At 40.1% G+C, this 19,802-nt stretch overlaps 1 protein-coding gene across 2 annotated transcripts in view; it reads left to right on the forward strand.

Moving 5' to 3' along the window:
• Positions 1-1,376: 1,376 nt before the first annotated feature.
• The window catches only part of FNTB (farnesyltransferase, CAAX box, beta), a 58,955-nt gene continuing 40,529 nt past the window's right edge, over positions 1,377-19,802 (forward strand). The window contains exons 1-2 of one of the 2 annotated variants that reach the window (XM_016141723.2): positions 1,377-1,751; positions 14,631-14,695. In XM_016141723.2, the coding sequence (XP_015997209.1) occupies positions 1,608-1,751; positions 14,631-14,695 (209 nt within the window). In that variant the 5' untranslated portion in view covers positions 1,377-1,607. The remainder of the gene's footprint in view (positions 1,752-14,630; positions 14,696-19,802) is intronic. The other variant, XM_016141725.2, reaches the window with a different exon arrangement.

A 19,802-nucleotide genomic window follows, 5' to 3' on the forward strand; every position in this document is an offset into this window, starting at 1 on the left:
TGTATATACTTTAATTTGGTCATTTGCCCTTGTTAATGTCTCAAGTAAATTTAATTATTAGACCAGCTAAAGGAACCATGAGGATAGATGAAAGTTTCTTCCTCCCCTACGATGGGCATGGTGATAGTGTTCACCATCCTGGCTTCATCCTTAGACTCTGTCTCAGTACTTCTATTTGACACCAGGGGCTGAAAAACAGGGGAATGTCTGGTTGTAAAATACCATACGTAGTTTCTGGGTCCTAGACGTGTGACTTGGAAATGAGTGGGAATATAATAAGATAGTCTGAGCAGGAAGTTGAGCTTATGTCCAAGTCTATTGGAAAGTCTGTTACCATCTTATCTTCCTCCACCACCCCCCCACCCCCGCAACTCCCTCTGCTCTAAATAGTTAACCTCTTGCTATTATAATTTTGGTATAGTCCTTTTGATGTGGGCTCTGAAAGATTCTCTTCCATTGCTTGTCCAAAGGTAGCAGGGTTTTTCTAAAATCACAACTTTATTTTTAAATATAATTATAAATTATATTTATATAATAGACCCCATTCAATAGGTTTTCTTTTATTCTGAATACCTACAGATTAAATATCAGAATTAATACAAACATATATATTTATGGCATGTTCACTCAACCTTGCCGTTCCTCTTGAGCTCTTCCCCATATTGTTCACACGGATGGCTCCTTGCTATTCTTCAGATTTCAGCTTACCTGTCATGTACTTGGAGAGGGTTGGCCTGGCTACTCAGTCTAATTAGTTCTGTCCTCCTTTAATTTCTCTTATAGAACTTATTTTCCTTCATACCATTTATCACAAGTCTTCATATAGTGTTCATTCACTTAATTCTATCTATTCCACTAGACTATAAAGGTCTCAAGGGCAGGGACCTTGTTTGTTTTGTTCACTTTTGTATTCCTAGGGCGTAGCACGGTGCCCAACATGTAGTAGAAGCTCTATAAAATGAATGAATGAATATTGCCTTGGTCGTTTCACTTATACTTGTTCCTTCTGCATTTTAGTTCCTGCTACTGCGCTGCAACCCCCAAGGGGATAGGAGAAAATGACAATGCTCCTTACTTCTACTGAGTACTGAGATACCAGTTCTTTGGTTGAGATGGTGCTGGCTTCCCCTGGGTGGCTGGCACGTACCCAAAGGTGCACAATAATTCTATTAGTAATAGTGTGACTGAGGCAATCAAGAGAGCTGTCGGAAATACTTTTAAAATTACAATTATTGGGCACCCAAGACTGCGAACTACAGCCATTACAATTAAGTGAGAATTAACAGAATGTTGAAAAGAAGTACGTGTTTTAATTTGCATAACGAACAGAGGCATCCTACACCATCTCTGAAATATTAAGATGTACACATCCTTTTCCTGGCGCTCCAGGAAACGGAGCCTCTTGCAGCAGCTACTCTGACCGGTGGGGGCGACAGTATACCAGTAACTCACTCCCTGAAGATGTGTAGGTAGGCGGAGAGAGATTCGCTTTTAAAATCTTTTTGACTCTAACCGGTCTCCGTAGCTCTTTAGCCCGCTCGAGTTTCAATGCGCGTTGTTGTTGGACGAAGCTGAGTCCCTATACACCATCCGCTGCTCTCCTGGTCATGGCTTCTCCGAGTTCCTTCACCTACTGTTGTCCTCCATCTTCCTCCCCTGTCTGGTCAGAGCCTCTGTACAGTCTGAGGCCCGAGCACGCGCGGGAGCGGTTGCAGGACGACTCGGTGGAAACAGTCACGTCCATAGAACAGGTGAGGTGACAGGACTAGGCGAGGCGCCTGCGCGGGGGCTTCTGGGAGTAGGAGTCCCATTCGCAGGGCAGCCCGCGTTGGGAACTTGCCGGAGAACTACCGTTCCTACAGAGCACCGCGGCGACCCCCCCCTTTGGGAAGCTCTAGGCGCCCAGGCTTCGGCTGGGAAGTGGAGCGTTTGTGGGGAGGGGTGGTTGCCAGGGTCGGCTTGGAGGAGGGGACAGAACCTGGGTTCCCTCTGCCAGAGAGAGCTGAGAGAATCGTGTTCTGTGCTTGGAGATGAGAAGCAGCCAGGGCAAGTTAGACAGCCCACTCCATTCTGCTGGGACTTAGGGAGGTTTTTGGATGGATAGTACACTCCCCACCCCCCCCCACCCTCTTGGAGTTTTGGGACAGAAAGGGGACGAGACGCCGCCAGACTGAGGTCATGCCATTCCATGATTTGTTTAATTTCTGACCCACAGTGCCAGGTTTGGGGCCTGCTTCGTGGATGGGCATTTTAGTAGTCATTCAGTCATTTGAGCACCAGCAATGCGTTGGTCATGCAAAGAAATAAAACAGCGCCTGACTATGAGCATGGCATAGCCTAGTTGGGGATGACAGACAGGAAGACAATATAGTTTGGAAAGTGTTATAATGAAAGTATCAATTTTGGATTACTTGTCATTCATTCACTGAATCCTCGAAGAAGGATGGAACTTCACTTTGAAAAGTGTTTGAGGAATGAGTAGTAAGCTATAGTTCTGTTTTTCTTCTCATTCCCAGTTGCTCCCGTTATTGTGGAAATGTTTAACTATCTGTTAGGAGAAGTGGTCAGGATGATTCTTTTTAGCACTTATAAATAAGCATCAGGCTGCTTACTAAAATAAGATCTCTTAGTAAGATCAGTCTCCAGGCTTAACCTTGGCGGGACCTGCTTTGACTTTCATATCTAAAGTTGGAAGCCTCTGTTGAGGCAAAATTTGTAGTAGTGATAGTTATCATATTGGATATTTATGGCTATACAGATAATTATAACACAAACATAGTTATACACACAGTAGCAGAGAGAACATTATAACTGGAGATTTATACTTTGTGGATTTTAGGGTAGAAAAGGAAATCCTTATTTTTTAAATCTAGTTCCCCAGGTTAATTAGCTCACCAGTATGTCCTTTTGCAAAAGATGGCAAAGAAACCTTCCATCAGTGAAAAAGCTACAGGATCTTTGCAGTATTCTTAGGTTATGGATTGCTGTGTTGATTCAGATCAAGCCTTTTCCTTTGTATCTGACCTAAGACTATTGAGTCACCTTTTATGTAGTTAACTGAACTGACCCAGCAGAACAGGTTATAGATAGACTGCTAGTTGAAAAGGGAATCAGAAGCTGGTCTTTATATTTAGAGACTAGAACAAAGAATTCTATGGTTAGAAGAGCAAGTCAAAAAAGGGAACATTATCAGGAGCCTTACTGATCTGTGCTTTCTCTTTTTCCTATACTACTCCCCCCCTCCGCCCCCCAGTAGAATGTCATTGCTTAGTTCCTACCAGGAAAACACGGGCACATATATTCTGAGTACCTAGGCATGAATGATTGTTGCGGAAGTGGATACAACAAGGTTGTGGTCTGCAGAAGGGTAGGCAGAGGCCTAGACTGGGAGCGGAAGCTAGGTTCTGATATGGAACATTGGTATTACAGGTGTCTTTCAAATGTATGCCCAACTGTGGGGTAGGTAGTGTGTTGTTATGTCAGCTCACATTTTAAAAGTCTAGGATGAACAGTTCCAGATAGTGGGAAAATAATGTATCTCATTTTCATGGCTACCTCAATGTTTTAATAATCATACTGTCCATTTATTGGGTCCCAGCATTGTGCTAAAGGCTCTCTATATATCATTCAATCCTTACAAATTTTGCAGATAAGACAGAGACAGGTTAATAATGATATATTCATAGGAAATATCAACCTTGCTAGGAGGAGTTGTTTATGGAAGACACCATTGTTATTTTTTTGGTTCTGACTGAACTGTTTATTCATAGGGGTTTACTAACAAGGCTAAATTTCGTACCATTGGCAATAAAAAAATGCTTGTCATATGCTTCCTCTTTGATTATCAGAAGACTGGTTTTTTTTTTGTTTTGTTTTTTTCAATTACAGTTGACAGTCAATATTTTTTTAAGTTTTATGTGTACAGCATAGTGGTTAGACATTTATATAATTTATGAGGTGATCCCCCTGATTAGTCTAGTACCTGCCCAGTGCCCTATGTAGTTATTACAATATTATTGATTGTATTTCCTATGCTGTACTTCACCTCCCCATGAGGAGTCTTTATTTTGTTAAACAATTTGATAATAGCAGTTAAACCTATACATAGTGGAAAGAGCCCTTAGTTATGGTTCCTTCTTTTTTATTTATTCATTTTCATCTATTCAAATATCGAATGCCTTCTGTTTGAGACATTGTTCTAGGCACTGGACATAAGACAGTGAACAAAAGAGACCAAGTTGATGGTATTATGAAACTTGTTCTAGGCCAGGGAGGCAATCAATGAAAAAGGAAAATCAATCAATTAATCAATCTATGTATCATTTATCTATCATCTATATTTATCTATCTATCAATCAGTCAATCTATCTATCATCTATCTCTATCATCTATCAGGTATGTTAATTAGAAATGCTGTGGAGAAAAATAAAGCAGGATAAGGGAGATAGAGTGTGTGAGGAATGGATGGGTGGGGGCAGGGTGGTTTTATATAACGTGGAAAGAGAGAAAACCTATGATGATGTGATATTTTAGCTGAGACCTAAAGTAAGTGAGGAACAAGCCGTGTGTGTGTATCTGCGGGAAAAATATTCTGGGTAGAGAAAGCGGCAAGTACAAAGGACCTAAGGCATGAGTGCCTGGTGAGTGGAGAGCCACTGTGAATAGAGACGTTAACAAACAGGAGAATAGGAGATGGGTTGGATCATGTAGGGTCTTACAGGCCATGGTAAGTACTTTCAAATACCCTGATTGAGATGGAAAGCCATTTGGCTAAATAGCTTCTGTTTACCTCTCCAAATTCACTCTACTCTTTTCCACCCTGCTCTGTAGACGTGTGGCAGGAGGTAGACTTGCATGATAGGCTCCCTTGCCTTATGGCTTCTGGTTGTATTTGGCCCTGGGGAGTATGAATAGGGAGTAAAAGAGAGGAAGAAGAATGAGATCAGTGTATTTATTCCCCTCCTGCAGGATTGCATGAGCTGGAGTGTCTCTAGACTTAAGGTCACATCTCCTATCAGGTGCCTTCTCCATGTAGCTCTCTGTGTCCTTCTCTACTCCTCTTTATACCTTCAGGCTTAGGAGGGGATCAAGCCCCTGTGTTGCCCGCCCTAGAGTACTGCACTCTCCTTTGTGGTTTCCCTGCACCTGCTCTGCCGTTGTAACTTGTTCTTTGTACTCCTCAAAGCACCCACTTTGAAAGTGCCATCTGTTTTCTACCAGTAGTCAGGCTGATCTATGATTGGAGGGTTTGGGCACAGTTGACTAGCATTTCATCAAGCTCATTTAGGTGATAGTTGAGAATAGATTGCGAGGAAGTGAGTGTGCAGGGAAACCAGTGAAGAGGCTGTTGCAATACTGCATGTGACAGATAATGGGGTCCTAGCTCAGGGTTATGGTAGTGGAACATTGTATCATAGGGTTGTCTTAGGTCAGGTTCTGGGTATTTTTTGAAGATATCTACCTTAAGTTGTTTTGCTGATGGATTTGATGCTTGAAGAACCTTTATGACTCCAGAAAGCCAGATGTGGTTGTATTGTTAGTGTTGTTTTGTTTTGTTTTTGTGCCATCTGCATTTACCCCATTGCAAAAGCTCTGTGATTCAGGCCAATAGTTTAATACTGGTACAGTCTCAGAGATAGCAGGCTTGCCAAAAACAGTTGTTTATTGAAGATATTACTTCTGTTATTCCTGTAGTTTGCCCTTAAACAGGGACAAAAGCATCCTCCACTTTAAATGGCATCATGTCATTAGACAACATTCAGTCAAGTGACAATCAATTCTGAGGGGAATCTAAAGGAATTATTAGTTTCAGTCCCTGCCCTCAAAATTCTTTTCTGAGAGAGAGAGAGAGCGCGCGAGAGCGAGAGCGAGAGAATATCCCTGAAGCAATCACAGAATAATTTATAAGAGCATGACAACTTCATTTTGAGGGTCTGAAGTTGGACCGTAATGATTGGAATTGTGGGGTAGCCATTCTAGTGGAAGGAGCCCTTATGAGGGAAGTCTTAACCAGAAATGGAGGGCACAGATTGGCTCTGGTAGGAAATCGGTCAGCTGGGTGGTAGGACTGATGAGGGTGGGTGGGTGGGACAGGATGGAGAGCCAGGCTGAGGAGAGCTGGCTTCAAGGGATGGGCATTGCACCACTGCAGTTCCTGAAAGAGGGACACAGGGATCCAAGAATGAATCCTGATCTACTGCTGTTGACTCGTTTTAAATTATGGTCACCGAAATATTACTAAATGGAGGTAGAACAAGCTACTAAATATGATCAAACTTGCCAGTTTTATACACATCTAATAGCAGGGAAGAAAGCTCTGCTTGGTTAAGTAGCCAGTAGGCTACCTATGTGAATCAATTTATTTTATTGAAATTCAGCATATACCATATTGCCCAACTATAAGGCAATTTCAAATATCATTTTTTCTCTATTTCCCTAATAAAAAGTTCCCCAAAATGTTTTTTGTTCAACTTGAAAACACATGTACTTTTAGCTATGTAAGCAAACAATTTTGCATTTTAAATTTAGGTACATATTCCTATTTAAAATCACAGACACAATTTAGAAATATCATTTTTCCTCCTCTTATTAAAAAAACATTTTTCTTCAAACTCTTCATATCCATCTTTGACCTTAGTATTTTTATCATCACTGGAGCCACATTTTGAATCAGACAATATGTTTTTCCAGACCATACTTTTAGTTTTTTGAGATTCATTCCTTTTGAATATGGGTAAGATATTGTCATTGAATATTTTATTACAAGTTACAATTTGAATTTTCTTACGATGTGTCCAGTTGGTATATATGTGTGATAAAGATAGTTTTCAGGAAAAGGTAAAATCAAAACTCATACAGATAAAAATGAACATGTTTTAAATATTTTATTTTACTCACTTATGAAGGAACCAGGCAGATGTGATGACCAGTTCCAAGAAAAAGTCAAAAGGCACAAATTTATATGGAGTAAAGAAATTGACTTGCAAATAGATACAAAACTTTTTTTCCACACTGGGGAGAGAAATCAATCAAATCAAAACTTAAGGGACAAGGTAGGGTTTACATATCTTATCAGTCATCTGTGGTCTACATAGAGATCTAAAATAGTTAAAAGACAACAGGGCTAGAACCAGACAACCTGGAAGGGTGTGCTACAGACAATGCATAGCTTTCCATTGAAGTACAGAATTTTTCTACACTACTCTATAGTGTTGAAGACGAAAAGAAGTCTATAGTTGGGGAAGACATGTTTTTTTTTTTTTTTTTTGGCTGGTAACGATTCAATTGACATAAAGCAGATTAATAGGAGAAAGCAAATTTAATTTCGGACATACCAGAGCCTTTCAAAGACGAGGAGAGACTCAAGGGCAAGTCAGATGATTGAGGCTCATATGCTACCCTCAGCTAAGGAATGGGATAGGAAAGGGCCTGGGGCTTCTAAGGGGAGCAGGGTAATTCACAGGATAATAAGAAAATCGTATGTTTGGTAATTAGATGTTTGCCCTACCATACTGGTAAGTCATTCAGATAAAAATTTATCTCTGGTAATAGCTTTCTTTCTGGGCCAGGTCCCCTGTCTAAATTCTTTTAGGTAGTTAAGGGACAGGTAAAAGTTTTTCCTGAGTCTGCTAGGTCTCGATTGCTTTCAGTTCAAAACAATATACATGCCAAAGTAGCACATTTTGGGGTGGCAAAATCTGTTCCGTTTCAATAATATATATAGTATGTCATAGTATATGCTATACTGTATATATAGTTAGAAGGATGACTTAGATGTATTGTATAGTATAGTACAGTACAGTATAGTACAGTATAGTATATATAGTATACTTTGGATAATATACTATTATCCCTGTTGATGGACATTCAGGTTATATTTAAGTTTTTACAGTTATTTATAATACTGCAATGAGCATCCTTATACACACCTTCTTGTTCACATGTATAAGAGTTTCTCTCATATTGTATAATGTATATAATATACATACATCACATATATTATAGCCCTCAGGTTTGTATATCTCTACCTGAGAGGTAGAATTGCTGGGTTGTAGGGTCTGTGCCGTTTCATTGTTATTACCTGCTACTATATTGCCCTTCAAAGTGGCTCTAGCAATTTAAGCACTTGTTAGGGATGTACTGGAGTTCTTTTCTGCCCACACTCTCTTCAACACTTGATATTGTCAGAGGTGTTAATTTGGGAAAAATAATATATTTTACATATATTTCAAATATCTTCCCCTAGGCTCTTGTTTTCTTTTAACCTTGCTTATGTTTATGTTCTTATTTGTCTTTATCATTATAGTTTGGGCTTTTTGAGGAAATCTGTATCCCAAGAACATAAAGACATTCTTCCATATGCTTTTTAAGATGATTTTACTCAAGTTTTCATGTTCAAGTTTAATTTACCTGGAATTTATTATTTTTTTAAGATTATGAAGTCTGAAGGTAATGTTTCTATTAGCAACATTTGTTCAATAGTTCATGTTATTCCTTTGATATTGGGTTTTACCATCTCTGCCATATACCAAGTTTTCATATATGCATGAGCTGTCGGGGATTCTTTAATAAAAAATACTACTAGAGGAGGATTCCCTTCATGTTGTCGCATGTATCCATTAATTTATCCCTTTTTATTGCTGAGTAGTATGTCTACGAATATATTACTGGTTGATGTTGTTGGTTTTTTTAAAAGAATACATTTTCCTTCTGATAGACAATGGAGCTGCTTCCGGATTTTGAATATTATGAATAATGCTGCTATAAAAATTCTCGTGGAAGTCTTTATGATCACGTTTTCATTTCTCTTTGGTAAAGACCTAGAGGTGGCATTGTTGGAGCATAGGGTTGGTGTATGTTGAGTTTTATAGCAAACCACTGGTCTTTTCCAGAGTGGTTGTGCATTTTACAATCTCACCACAATGTGTAAGAACTCTGGTGGCTCTGCATACTTGCCGGCATTCACATTGTCTGTTTCTTCACTCGTAGTTGTTCTGCTGGTGGGTGTGGATTGGTAATGTTAAAGAAAAAATTATTCATGATGTTTTGCAGACAGATTGGGTTCAACTTAGAATACAGCGAGGAAAAGTGGGAATTTATAAGCAAGGATCAGGCCGGGGGATTGGTGGATGGAAAATTACTAAGAATTTGGCAACGCTGATCTAACAGGATTGCTTGTGAAGGCAGGCCCCAGGTAATCAGACGTCCCTGGGGGATGGCGGAGAATGGGGAACACAATCAGATATTGAAGACAATCAGATATTGAGAATGGAGGATTCTGGCTAACCCAGCTTAGCAGGATTCTTGCTAAAATTGGTGATGCAAAGAGGACGTGGAAGTACAAAAGGTGAGGCCTGGTTGGGAAAAGGATTCAGAGTAAAGTTTGGTTAAGGAGAGAATCCGTCAGTGTCTCATTGAACAGTATTTGCTTTCAAATTGCCAAAAACACTTTCTAACCATTTAAGCATTTATTTATCTACTATATATAAAAATGCATTGTATATGTGTGTGCAGATATATTTGACTTTTCAAAAATCTTTCTTGTACCTGGATAGTATAGTCATGGTACAATATGGATATTAAGTGTTTTGTTTTGATTCTTAATAATTTCCTCCACCTTTTTATGATAAACATTTTTCAAATACATAGAAAAATTGACAGCATCTGTTTACCCTCCATCTAATCTCCCTCGTTTATGTAAACTGTTAAAGGATACATTTTAAAAGAGGATAAAATCATGACTCATACAAACACAAAATGAACACACGTCAAAGATTTTACTTAACTCATGGAACCAGCAAGATATTTCGACTAGTTCGGAAGAGAACTCAAAGTACCGCACATTTTACAGTCAAATGAGGAATGCTGAAATGGATGCAAAGCTGGTTAATATCTATAGGATGATAAATAATTACATGTTACCAGGTACAATTTGCATTTCTGTGGACAGAAATTATTTGCATTGCCGTCAATTTTCTACAAGTTAACTTCTGCCTCTACAGGGTTGTGAAATAGAGTAGTAAAGGACAAAGGTAGAGCTAATCCAATGAATCACTTAAACGAGACACAATTTTTCCGTGTGTGTGCATGCGCGTGTGTATGTGTGTATACGCGTGTATATATGTCGATGACTAATTTTTTCTGCATCTTTAAAGTAATATGAAGACATTATGATTTTTCATCCTTAAATAATAAAGCATACATCTCCTAAAAATGACATTCTTTAACATAATGACAATAATAGCATCACACCTAAGAAAATAAAAAGTAGTTCTTTAATATCTTCTAATATCCAGTTTATTTTTAAGTTTCCCCAAGAGTCCCAGGATTCTTTTAATATCTTTGTGTGTGTGTTGAAACAGTCAAAGCTTCTTTATTTCAGGCTGTTTAAAAATTTTGATGAGCTAATTCCTCGGGATTAAATCTTCTGGTGACTAATCCTGGTGGCCTTTCTTGTACTATTTTGTTTAGCAATGTTTCTGAAACAGATCAAATGCTTTAGGCTGTTGTCCTCCTCCCAAGAGAGCCATGTCACTTTCTTTAACATGGCATGAACTGCTACCTTGTGCCTAAAGGAAATGAACCTGTGGGCCCCTTGCTTCTTATACAAAATAAATTATCTGTTTTATGGAGCTGTTAATCAGCCCTTGTATTGATTGTACCCTTGCCTGTGGGAGTTCTCAGGCAGAAGGAGAAATTAACTAGAATAGAATAGTCCATTCCTTTGAGATAGAAAGGAAGAATGGAAATTCAAGATAAAATGAGAGGGCAGGGAAAGTGGACATGCTTTTAGCATCCCTGAAGTTGATTTCTGTTTTTTGAGTTCCAGTGTGAGAGCTATATAGTGTTGAGTTCTTCATGACTTAGGCAGCTTTAAAAAAAAAAAAAAAAATGGCTAGCCCTCATTTCTCCTATATATAAAGTGAGGATTTTGATAAAATATTTAAAAGAAATTTAGTTATAGATCTTGCTTATAGATATTATACAGTTATTATGACCACTTCCCTTAATTCTGTGCCAAAGGGTAAATTTCTAAGTCTGCTAATGTTTTGGAGGTTCCCAAGAGCACCTCCAGGTTTGGTGATTTAATACAAGGATTCAGAGGACTCAGCGTGTAGTTGTACTCACGGTTATAATTTATTACAGCAAAAGCTACAAAGTGAAATCAGCATAAGCTTCCAAAAGTACCCTTGCAGTGGAATCACACAAGACCAGTTTAATTCCTCCAGTGTTGGATTGTGAATTGTGACGACATATGCAGTATTGTCTACCAGGGAAGCTTATTAGTGCTCATATTTTTTATTAGGGGTTGGTTACATAGGTACCCTCTGCCTAGCACCTCTCAAAATTCCAGACTCCCAGAAAGAAAGTAGCTGTTCAGTATAAACCATATTGTTTATACAGTTTAGGCCCAGTGATCCACTCTTATCAGTCCTAGGGATGGTGGGAACCCTCGGAAATTCAGATTCCCAGACACCTGCCAAGGGTCAACCTTTCAACCAAGCCTTTCTAAGGAAAGCAGTCTCAGACCTGCTATGTTAACTTTTTAATACGCAACTAGCCTTTTTCCTTTCCTCATGCTATGCAAATCAGAACATTCAAAGAATGCTTGCATCTTCTCAGTATCAAATTTATTCAGATTTTATATAACACTGGCAGGCTATGTAGGGAATGGGGAAGGCAAAAAGGATGTTGTGTGTTTTGGGAATCTCTTTGATTTTTCTCTTCCTTGGATGAGTACTTTTTAATTTCTATATTAAACCATTAGTAGTTGTCGAAAAAAAAAATCATGCTTATTACCAAGTATTGGATGTAAGATTGTACTCTAAAAACTGTACTGTGTGCTCCTAAGTGATCTTTTTCTATTAAAAAATACACCAGTTCCTAAAGACAACCCATGGAGCAGGAATAAATTTTTGTGAATTATGTACCTAATAAGGGTCTTGTATCTGGAATATATAAGGTACAATTACAATTCAGTAATAAAAAGACAACCCAAGTTTAAAGAATGAGTAAAGTATCCGAATAGACATATCTCCAAAGGAGATATAGAAATGGCCAGTAAACCCAAAAAACATGTTCAATATCATTAGCCATCAAGAAAATATAATCAAAACTACAATGAGATACTAGGCTATACTAGATACTAGATTATAGACACTAGGATGTCTATAATCAAAGACACAGATAACATGTGTTGGTGAGGATTTAAGAAACTGGAGCCCTCATACACTGCTGGTGGGAATGTAAAATGGTGCAGCCGCTTTGGAAAACAGTCTGGCAGGTCCACGATGCGTTAAACCTAGAGTTACTGTATGATCTAGCAATTCCACTCCTAGGTATGTACCTGAGAGATATGAAAACATCTGTCTATCTAAAAACTTATCCGGAATGTTTATAGCAGCATTATTTATAATAGCCCAAAAGTAGAAACAGCCCAAATGCCTATCAACTGACGAGTGGGTAAGCAAAATGTGATGTATCCATTTTGGATACTACTTGGAATACTACTTGACAATAAGAAGAAATTAAGTACTAGTACATGCTACAACATGAATGAAGCTTGAAAGTATTATACTAAGTGAAAGAAGCCAGTCACAAAGGACCACATAATGTGTAATTCTTTTTATATGAAATATGCAGAATAGGCACATCTGTAGAGATGGAAAGTAGTGGTTGACAGGGGCTAGGAAGATGGAGGATTGGGGGTGGCTGCTCAGAGATGCAGGGTTCCTTTTCGGAGACGTGAAAATGTTCTAAAACTGATAGTGGTGATGGATGCACAGCTCCGTGGATATACTAAAAGCCATTGAATCACACACTTGAGATGGGCGAATTGAATAGTGTGTGAATTATATCACAATAAAGCTATTAGAAAAATATACCCATTCTTAAGAGAAATAAAGCGAATTTTTATTTGTCAATTTTTATCAGCAGCTGACCTATAATAGTCAGGTACTTATTAGAATTCATGTCGAATGTGATTAGGAAATGTGATTAGGAAAATCCAAAGAGAAATAACACTATCAGAAATATTTGAAGCATTTTCTACTTTGCTGTATCATATTCCTCTATGTCTCTGTCAGGTATCTTAGTTTAGAAATAAACCTCTGTTTTCTTCATCTAGAACTTGGCCACATATGTTGCCTGAGTAGGAACTGAAGGTGGGACTTCTCATTAAGGAGTCCTTGGCTGGAAGCTTTTCTCCTAGGGGGGTCTAAGTGTCAAAATGCTAAGGAGGAGATGAGCTCATCCATTAGCTTTTGCATATTATTAAGTCATATGGATTTGAATTGGCTTGTATATGGGTAAAGGAAATGAGTTCCCATTTGCTTTTGTTTCATTTAGAATTCATCAATTCACTTAGCTATAAACACTAAATAGTAAGTACATCTTTATTTAGTGATCTTGCTGACATACATTTCCTGTATATTTTTCCATCCCTTTCAGCTTATAGCTAAGGAGGGCATGACTGAGAAATGCAGTCTGTATTCCATTTAGGCTGGTGCTTTATATTAGTCCCGTGTGCGTGTCTGGAATAGGAAAAGAATTATGAGGAATCTGGGACAACTTTCTTATTCCTCCTGAGTCAGGTTCTCACAGTGACTTTGGTCTGTTTTTTTGAAGCATTGCACATTCTTAGCCAGATCATCCCTCAAACTCATATTCAAAGGCAAATATCAAAGCATATTCTAAAAGCAAATACAAATGAATTTTAGATCGGATGCCATTTTAGGTGATTCACATCACTGCTCCCCTCATCATCACAAATCATTCCTGCACACTTGTCAAAAGAATGGGAGGCTTTGACTCAGTGGGTGTTTCAGAAATAAATAACACATTTAAAAAATTTCCCAGCGATGACTTTGTTATATATCTTGAAATCTCATCGAGGATGTGCCTCACCACAAAGAGCAGAGATGCTGATGACGGCGAAATCCTGTACCTTTTAGCCACCCCCTCCTTCATTACTGTACCCTTTCCTTTTGGAAGTTGTACTGTGTGACCACACCATGATATACTCTTCAGAGGACACAAGTGATCTGGTTTCTTTTGTGACCTACTCTCTGAGATTCTATGTTTTAGTACTGTGTGTGACATAGGACCAATGACCAGATAGACCATTTCTCTTTGTTTCTACGATTGATGTGATTGTAATTCTCTTAGGGATTTTAATACTGTTCAATCTGTATTTAAATCTGTATTTAAACAATAAGAAGTATGACTGTTGGCAGGAATTATGTGTTTGAGAATGGCCAGGAAAATGAAGACCTAAACAACTTCATAGAGCAGGTGAGAATAAATCTTTTAAGCAAAATGTATTTGTCTTCATCTGTTCCCCAAGTAGCTGGTGCCAGGAAGCCAAACTGCCATGAGTGTGGATATTATGGATTAGTTTTCTGGAGAAGCTGATCGCAATGCCAGCATGGTAAGGGGCATTCTCTCTCTCTCTCTCCTTGTCTAAACCTGTCATTCCACAGAGCCCCTGAATGCAGTCTTATAGTAATATGAAGTACAAAACCACACCAAGCAACTCTAGCCAACAGGCATTTGCGGCAATAGGAAGAAGAAGTCGATAGAGGTCTTATCTGTATTTGTTTTCTCTCTCCCATCTCCTGCATCCTTACCAGGCAAAAGTAGAAGAAAAGATCCAAGAGGTCTTCAGTTCTTACAAGTTCAACCACCTTGTACCAAGGTAAGCTGTGGTTGGGAGTTTGAGGGGATCTGGGAGACACCACCTCCTGGGGGAGCCTGTCTTTCCTCCTTGAGTGTATCCAACCATGGGGGATGAGTCTGCTGTGCGACTGGTGTTTCTGGACCTTGTGGTTACCTGGATGTGCGTATAACCTCAACTTCCTTCTCTATTTGTATACTGTTTAGAGGAGATGCTCCACTTGAACTGAGCTGTCAGGTGTTCCATGAGGACACCCTTCGAGGCCTGAACTCTGGGGTCCGAAAGGTGGAGAGAGGAAGTTTATATTGCTGTTGCTAACCTGCTGCTCTGGTGTTCAGATCAGAACTCTCGAATTTTTATTTTTCATATTATACTTTGAAACAGATGTAGGACTTGGGGATGGCAAAGGAGGGATTCTTTAGATGTATATTATTATTTGACTGGGAAACTGAAACCATCCTGTGTCATAGTTTCAGCCATCAGAACCGATGAGTAGTCCAAAACTATGTGTGATCATCATTTTATCTTAATGATACAGCACTTTTTCTTGATAATCTCTGAACAAAGTATAGTTAGGTCATTGGCCGATTCACTCTGAATGGGGGGTGAGGGTATGAAGTGTAGCCTAACCACTTTTATGGCGTCTCCTGACTTCCTAATACCTCCTAGCTGACTAGCTAGGGGCAAGTCAATCTCTGGGTACTTCTTACTGGAACATTACAAATGGTTCTAGCTGGAGTTAACTTTGTGTCCTTTTTGCCACCATTCTATTTTGCTATTATTTCCTTGGGAAAAAAAAAATTCTGTCAGAAAATTTTAGTTAGCCAAAGCAGAAAACAGTTGGAAAAGGCACATTGGAAAAAGTGGAAGATAGGTGGGAAAGTTATCTTTGCCTTCCTTCCCTAGGGATGGGAAGAAGGAAAATATCAACTAACAAGAGGAGTCTCTCCCAAACTGCTAAACTGAACCTTCGCACTCATCCAAAGCTCAGGCCTCGGTAATGAATTATCACTCCTGTGATGAATCATGGCTAGAGATTAGCAAACGACACCGTTTGTTTAAATAGCTCAGGGAGAACAAACTCTCTGCCCTGTCCAGGCCATTTTCCCAGAGGTGGTGGGACTTGGTGATGGTCGGGGGCGTGATTGGTGTAGGAGAGGCTTTGTAGTTAGCAGTCGCATCCCCATGACTCACCTGACTAAGCTCTGAGTCACTGTCTATTGGATGCAGCTCTGTGTACACATGTCCTTTGTGTTTCCAAAGGGACCGTTGATCATCTGACATTCCTTGTTCACCCACCATCAGAATAGAGCCCTTGGACTTTTCTTTTATACTTACTGTGCTGTGAGGGAGATGGGAGGTTATCGTCTGGGAGGAAGAAGAAGTTGTATTTTGGGAGTGGTGGTAGAGGACAATAGAAGAGTAAAACCCTCTGATTCATAGATCTTAGGTCAGATCTGAGAGGGAAACAAAAATGTTCCTCTTTGGTTTGGATCTTTTGTGGACATAGACTATATCAGGGTTCTGGGTTTATTTCAGGAATCTGACATTTCCCATTTTATCATGGTTGCTTATGAAAATGAATGTTAAAAAGCAGGGATCCCCAACCCCCAGGCTGTGAACCGGTACCAGTCCATGGCCTGTTAGGAACTTGGCTGCACAGCAGGAGGTGAGCAGTGGTCAAATGAGCGAAGCTTCATCTGTCTTTGCAGCCGCTCCCCAGGGCTAGCATCACTGCCTCAGCTCCACCTCAGATTATCAGGCATTAGATTCTCACAGGAGCACCAGTCTCTGTTGCCAGAAAGGTTGGGGACCACTGTAATTTAAAGAACGCTAGTGAGCATCTTATTATGTTACAGCATGCTAATTAATATTAGAGATATTATACATTTTGGCTGAATGGCTAAGTATATAAATCAACATATCAATATAAGGATATATGAAACCAAACATCCTCATCACAGAACTTATAAGATATAAGAATAAATCTGAAAATTTATAAAATTAAAATTATTATCACAATTTTAGTATTTAACATTTTAGTAGTCTGATTTTAAAAGTCTGACCTTCTAATGTAGGAACAAACCTTTATCATTGGCCTAAGTGAACACTCAGATATTAGCAATAAGTCTAGATGCCACGGTTTATTTGTTTTTCTGAGATATCAAAGCTGATCAGATGTGGTGGAATCACATACACTCCCAGGATCACTCACCATGCACAGGACCAGCAATGCCAGGAATGATGCCGAGGGAGGCATTTGCCTATTCAGCCTTCCAGAGTCATAGCCAAATAGCGGGGTTGGCTGAAATTCAAGGCAGAAGCTGAATGTTGGTATATCCTACAATTATTCCCCACCCCAGAAATGATTTTCCTCTCTCTAAGTATGTGAGACATGTATCCTATCCGGGATGAGGTGGTTTATCTCAAGGAGCTTTCGACCATGCTTTTAACAGTTTGTTTTGTTTAGCAGCAGCCTGCTTTCCCGCGAAAGTTAATTTTTCTTTCCCTGTAGCTAGTTATTCTCATCGTTCCACACACTTACGAATTTTTCCTTTTCCATTTATTACATTACCTTTGGTAAGAAATCTGAAATGCATTCACTATAGACACATACACTCACATACTCACTCACCCATTTGTAACTTTAAAGTTATTTTATTCCTGGGAAAGGTGGCTTGGAGCTCCTTGGAAGTGAGAAGGATCGATAACGGCCTGTGCTAGCAAAGCGCGGAAGGGAGGCAAGATAAGCCGTCAGAGTAGTTCTCACACGGGTGCCTGCTGTGCTTCCATGTTTTCCTGCCATTTCTGTATGTGAAGTTACCTTAGAATTTTCCAAACCCTGCGCAGGTAGAAGATGGAGTCCTTCATACTGTTGTTCTTTCCAAGGTCTTTACAAATAAGTTCATTTTCCCTCCTACCCTCCCTCAAGTGACTTATTACTCACGCACCAGAGGCTTACATTTTTGACTAGGGATGCCCCTGGCGTTAGTGGATTTGAAACCTTCCCAGGAGCCAACCATGCACTGAATCCCATTCCTCTTCATCTGTCACGACTGAAGGCACGGTTCTCAGGGATGGTCCAGGCTTAGGGGGAGGGAGTGTGTTAGCTGTCATTCAGTCTGCTGTATTCATTTAAAGTCATTCATTCCTTCACTCCTTTAGCATCAGTATGTAGAGGGTCTCCAAAGGACCAGGCACTATGCAAGGCTCTGGGAACAGTGAACAAGGATAAGCCAAGTCCTGCTGGGCTGTAAGTCTCATCAGGGAGGTGGCCATTAAACAAAAAAAAAATGCAAATACATAGTTGCCAGTGGGATGAGTATCAAGGAAGAGAATGGGATGCTCTGAGAATAACAGGGAGGATGTAGTTCAGGTTGGGGAGTCAGGGACGGTGTCTTAATCCATTCCATTTGCTATAACAAGTTACCATAGACTGGGTGGCTTAAACAACAAACATTTATTTCTTACAGTACTGGAGGCTGGGAAATGCAAGACCAAGGTACCAGCAGATTTGATGTCTGGTGCAGGCCCAGTTCCTGTTCACAGATGGCATCTTCTCCTTGTGTTCTCACATGGTGGAAGAGTTGAGAGAGCTCTCTGGGGTCTCTTTTATAAAGGGCACTCAACCCTTCATGAGAGCTCTACCCTCTGGTCTTTATCACCCATCAGAGGCCCCACCTCCAAGTACCATCACACCGGGGACTGGGATTTCAACATGCGGGTTTTGGAGGAACAATGCAAACACTCAGTCTATAGCAGAAAGCTTCTCAGAGAAAGTGACTCTTGGACTGAGACCTGGAGGGTGAGTAGGAGTTTTCCAGTTTAGGAGGTAGTGGGAGGGGTCCAGGCAGAGGGAAAGCAAGAGCGGAAGCCCTGAGACTGAAAAGAGCAGAGAGCAAGAAGGAGGGTGGCTGCGGCTCAGTAAGTGAGCTTGGAGAGATGTAGGCGGAGGCACATCGTGAAGAGTCTTGAAGCCCAGTGGGCTCTCTCATAATAAATACGATTTACATTGCTGCCCAGTACACGTGTTTCTAAGTTCCTTCTCCAACAGTGGAATCGGACTGCCAATGTGCTTAATATGTTTACTTATTTGATCACTCTTCTTGTGTGTCCCAATTTCCCAGCCCCCTCTGCACAGCCACACAGATGCCCTCCTCGCCCATTCGGGCGCTGATACCCTGCATTGCCCTCTCATCACCCCACCTCTGTGCAGAGCGCAGCTTGTCCCCCACCTGACTGAATGGCTTTAGGGTTGAGTTGTTCAGGAAGGGATAGGAAAGAGCTCTAGTTTTTTTTTTTTTTTTTTTTTTAACTCCCCACCCAGAAAAGAATCTCAGAGAGATGTGTAAAACTAAGGGTATTAGTTTGCTAGGGCTGCCGTAACCAAATACCGCTAACTGGGTGACTTAAAAAACAGAAGTTTATTTTCTCTGGAGGCTGGAAGTCCAAGATCAAGTTGCCAGCAGGGTTGGTTGCTCCCGAGGCCTCTCTCCTTGGCTTGCAGATGGCCATCGTCTCACCGCGTCCTCACGTGGCCTTTCTCTGTGCGTGCATCCCTGGTGTCTCTTCCTCTTCGTTTGTCACCAGACATTTAATCTTAAATACCTCTTTAAAGGCCTTATTTCAGATATAGTCACACTAGGGGTTAGGACTTCAACACGTGACTTTTGGGGGACACAATTCAGTCCATAACAATATGGCAATTACAGTTTCTGGATGACCAAAAGAGGTTTTATATATGTCCTTTCAATTGAAAAAGAATCGTAAACCTCAAAGGAGAAGTTAAAACTCAGTCACTTAGCATTGTAGCCTGTGAATTTAGATAAACACTCAAACCTTTTCCAGGATTTTAGAGTAACATGCATATTTGTGTGTGTGTGTGTGTGTGTGTGTGTGTGTGTGTGTGTGTGTGTGTGTATTTATGTGTTTATGATTAGGTGGATGAAACTGAATGAGAACACTTTCCCTTGTGGAAATGGTCACTGAAAAGCATTTCTCTTCCTCTGCCTGTGGCTAAAGTTGATCTTGAGATGAAACCAGAGAAAGAAACTCAGACGTTCTCTCCCAGCAGGACTCCTAGGGCCTGGCGGTCTGTGACTGAGATTCAGGATGAGGGGAGAGCTGT

This window comes from Rousettus aegyptiacus, unplaced genomic scaffold (assembly GCF_014176215.1).
Source record: "Rousettus aegyptiacus isolate mRouAeg1 unplaced genomic scaffold, mRouAeg1.p scaffold_m13_p_3, whole genome shotgun sequence".
In the NCBI taxonomy this organism is placed as follows: Eukaryota; Metazoa; Chordata; class Mammalia; order Chiroptera; family Pteropodidae; genus Rousettus; species Rousettus aegyptiacus.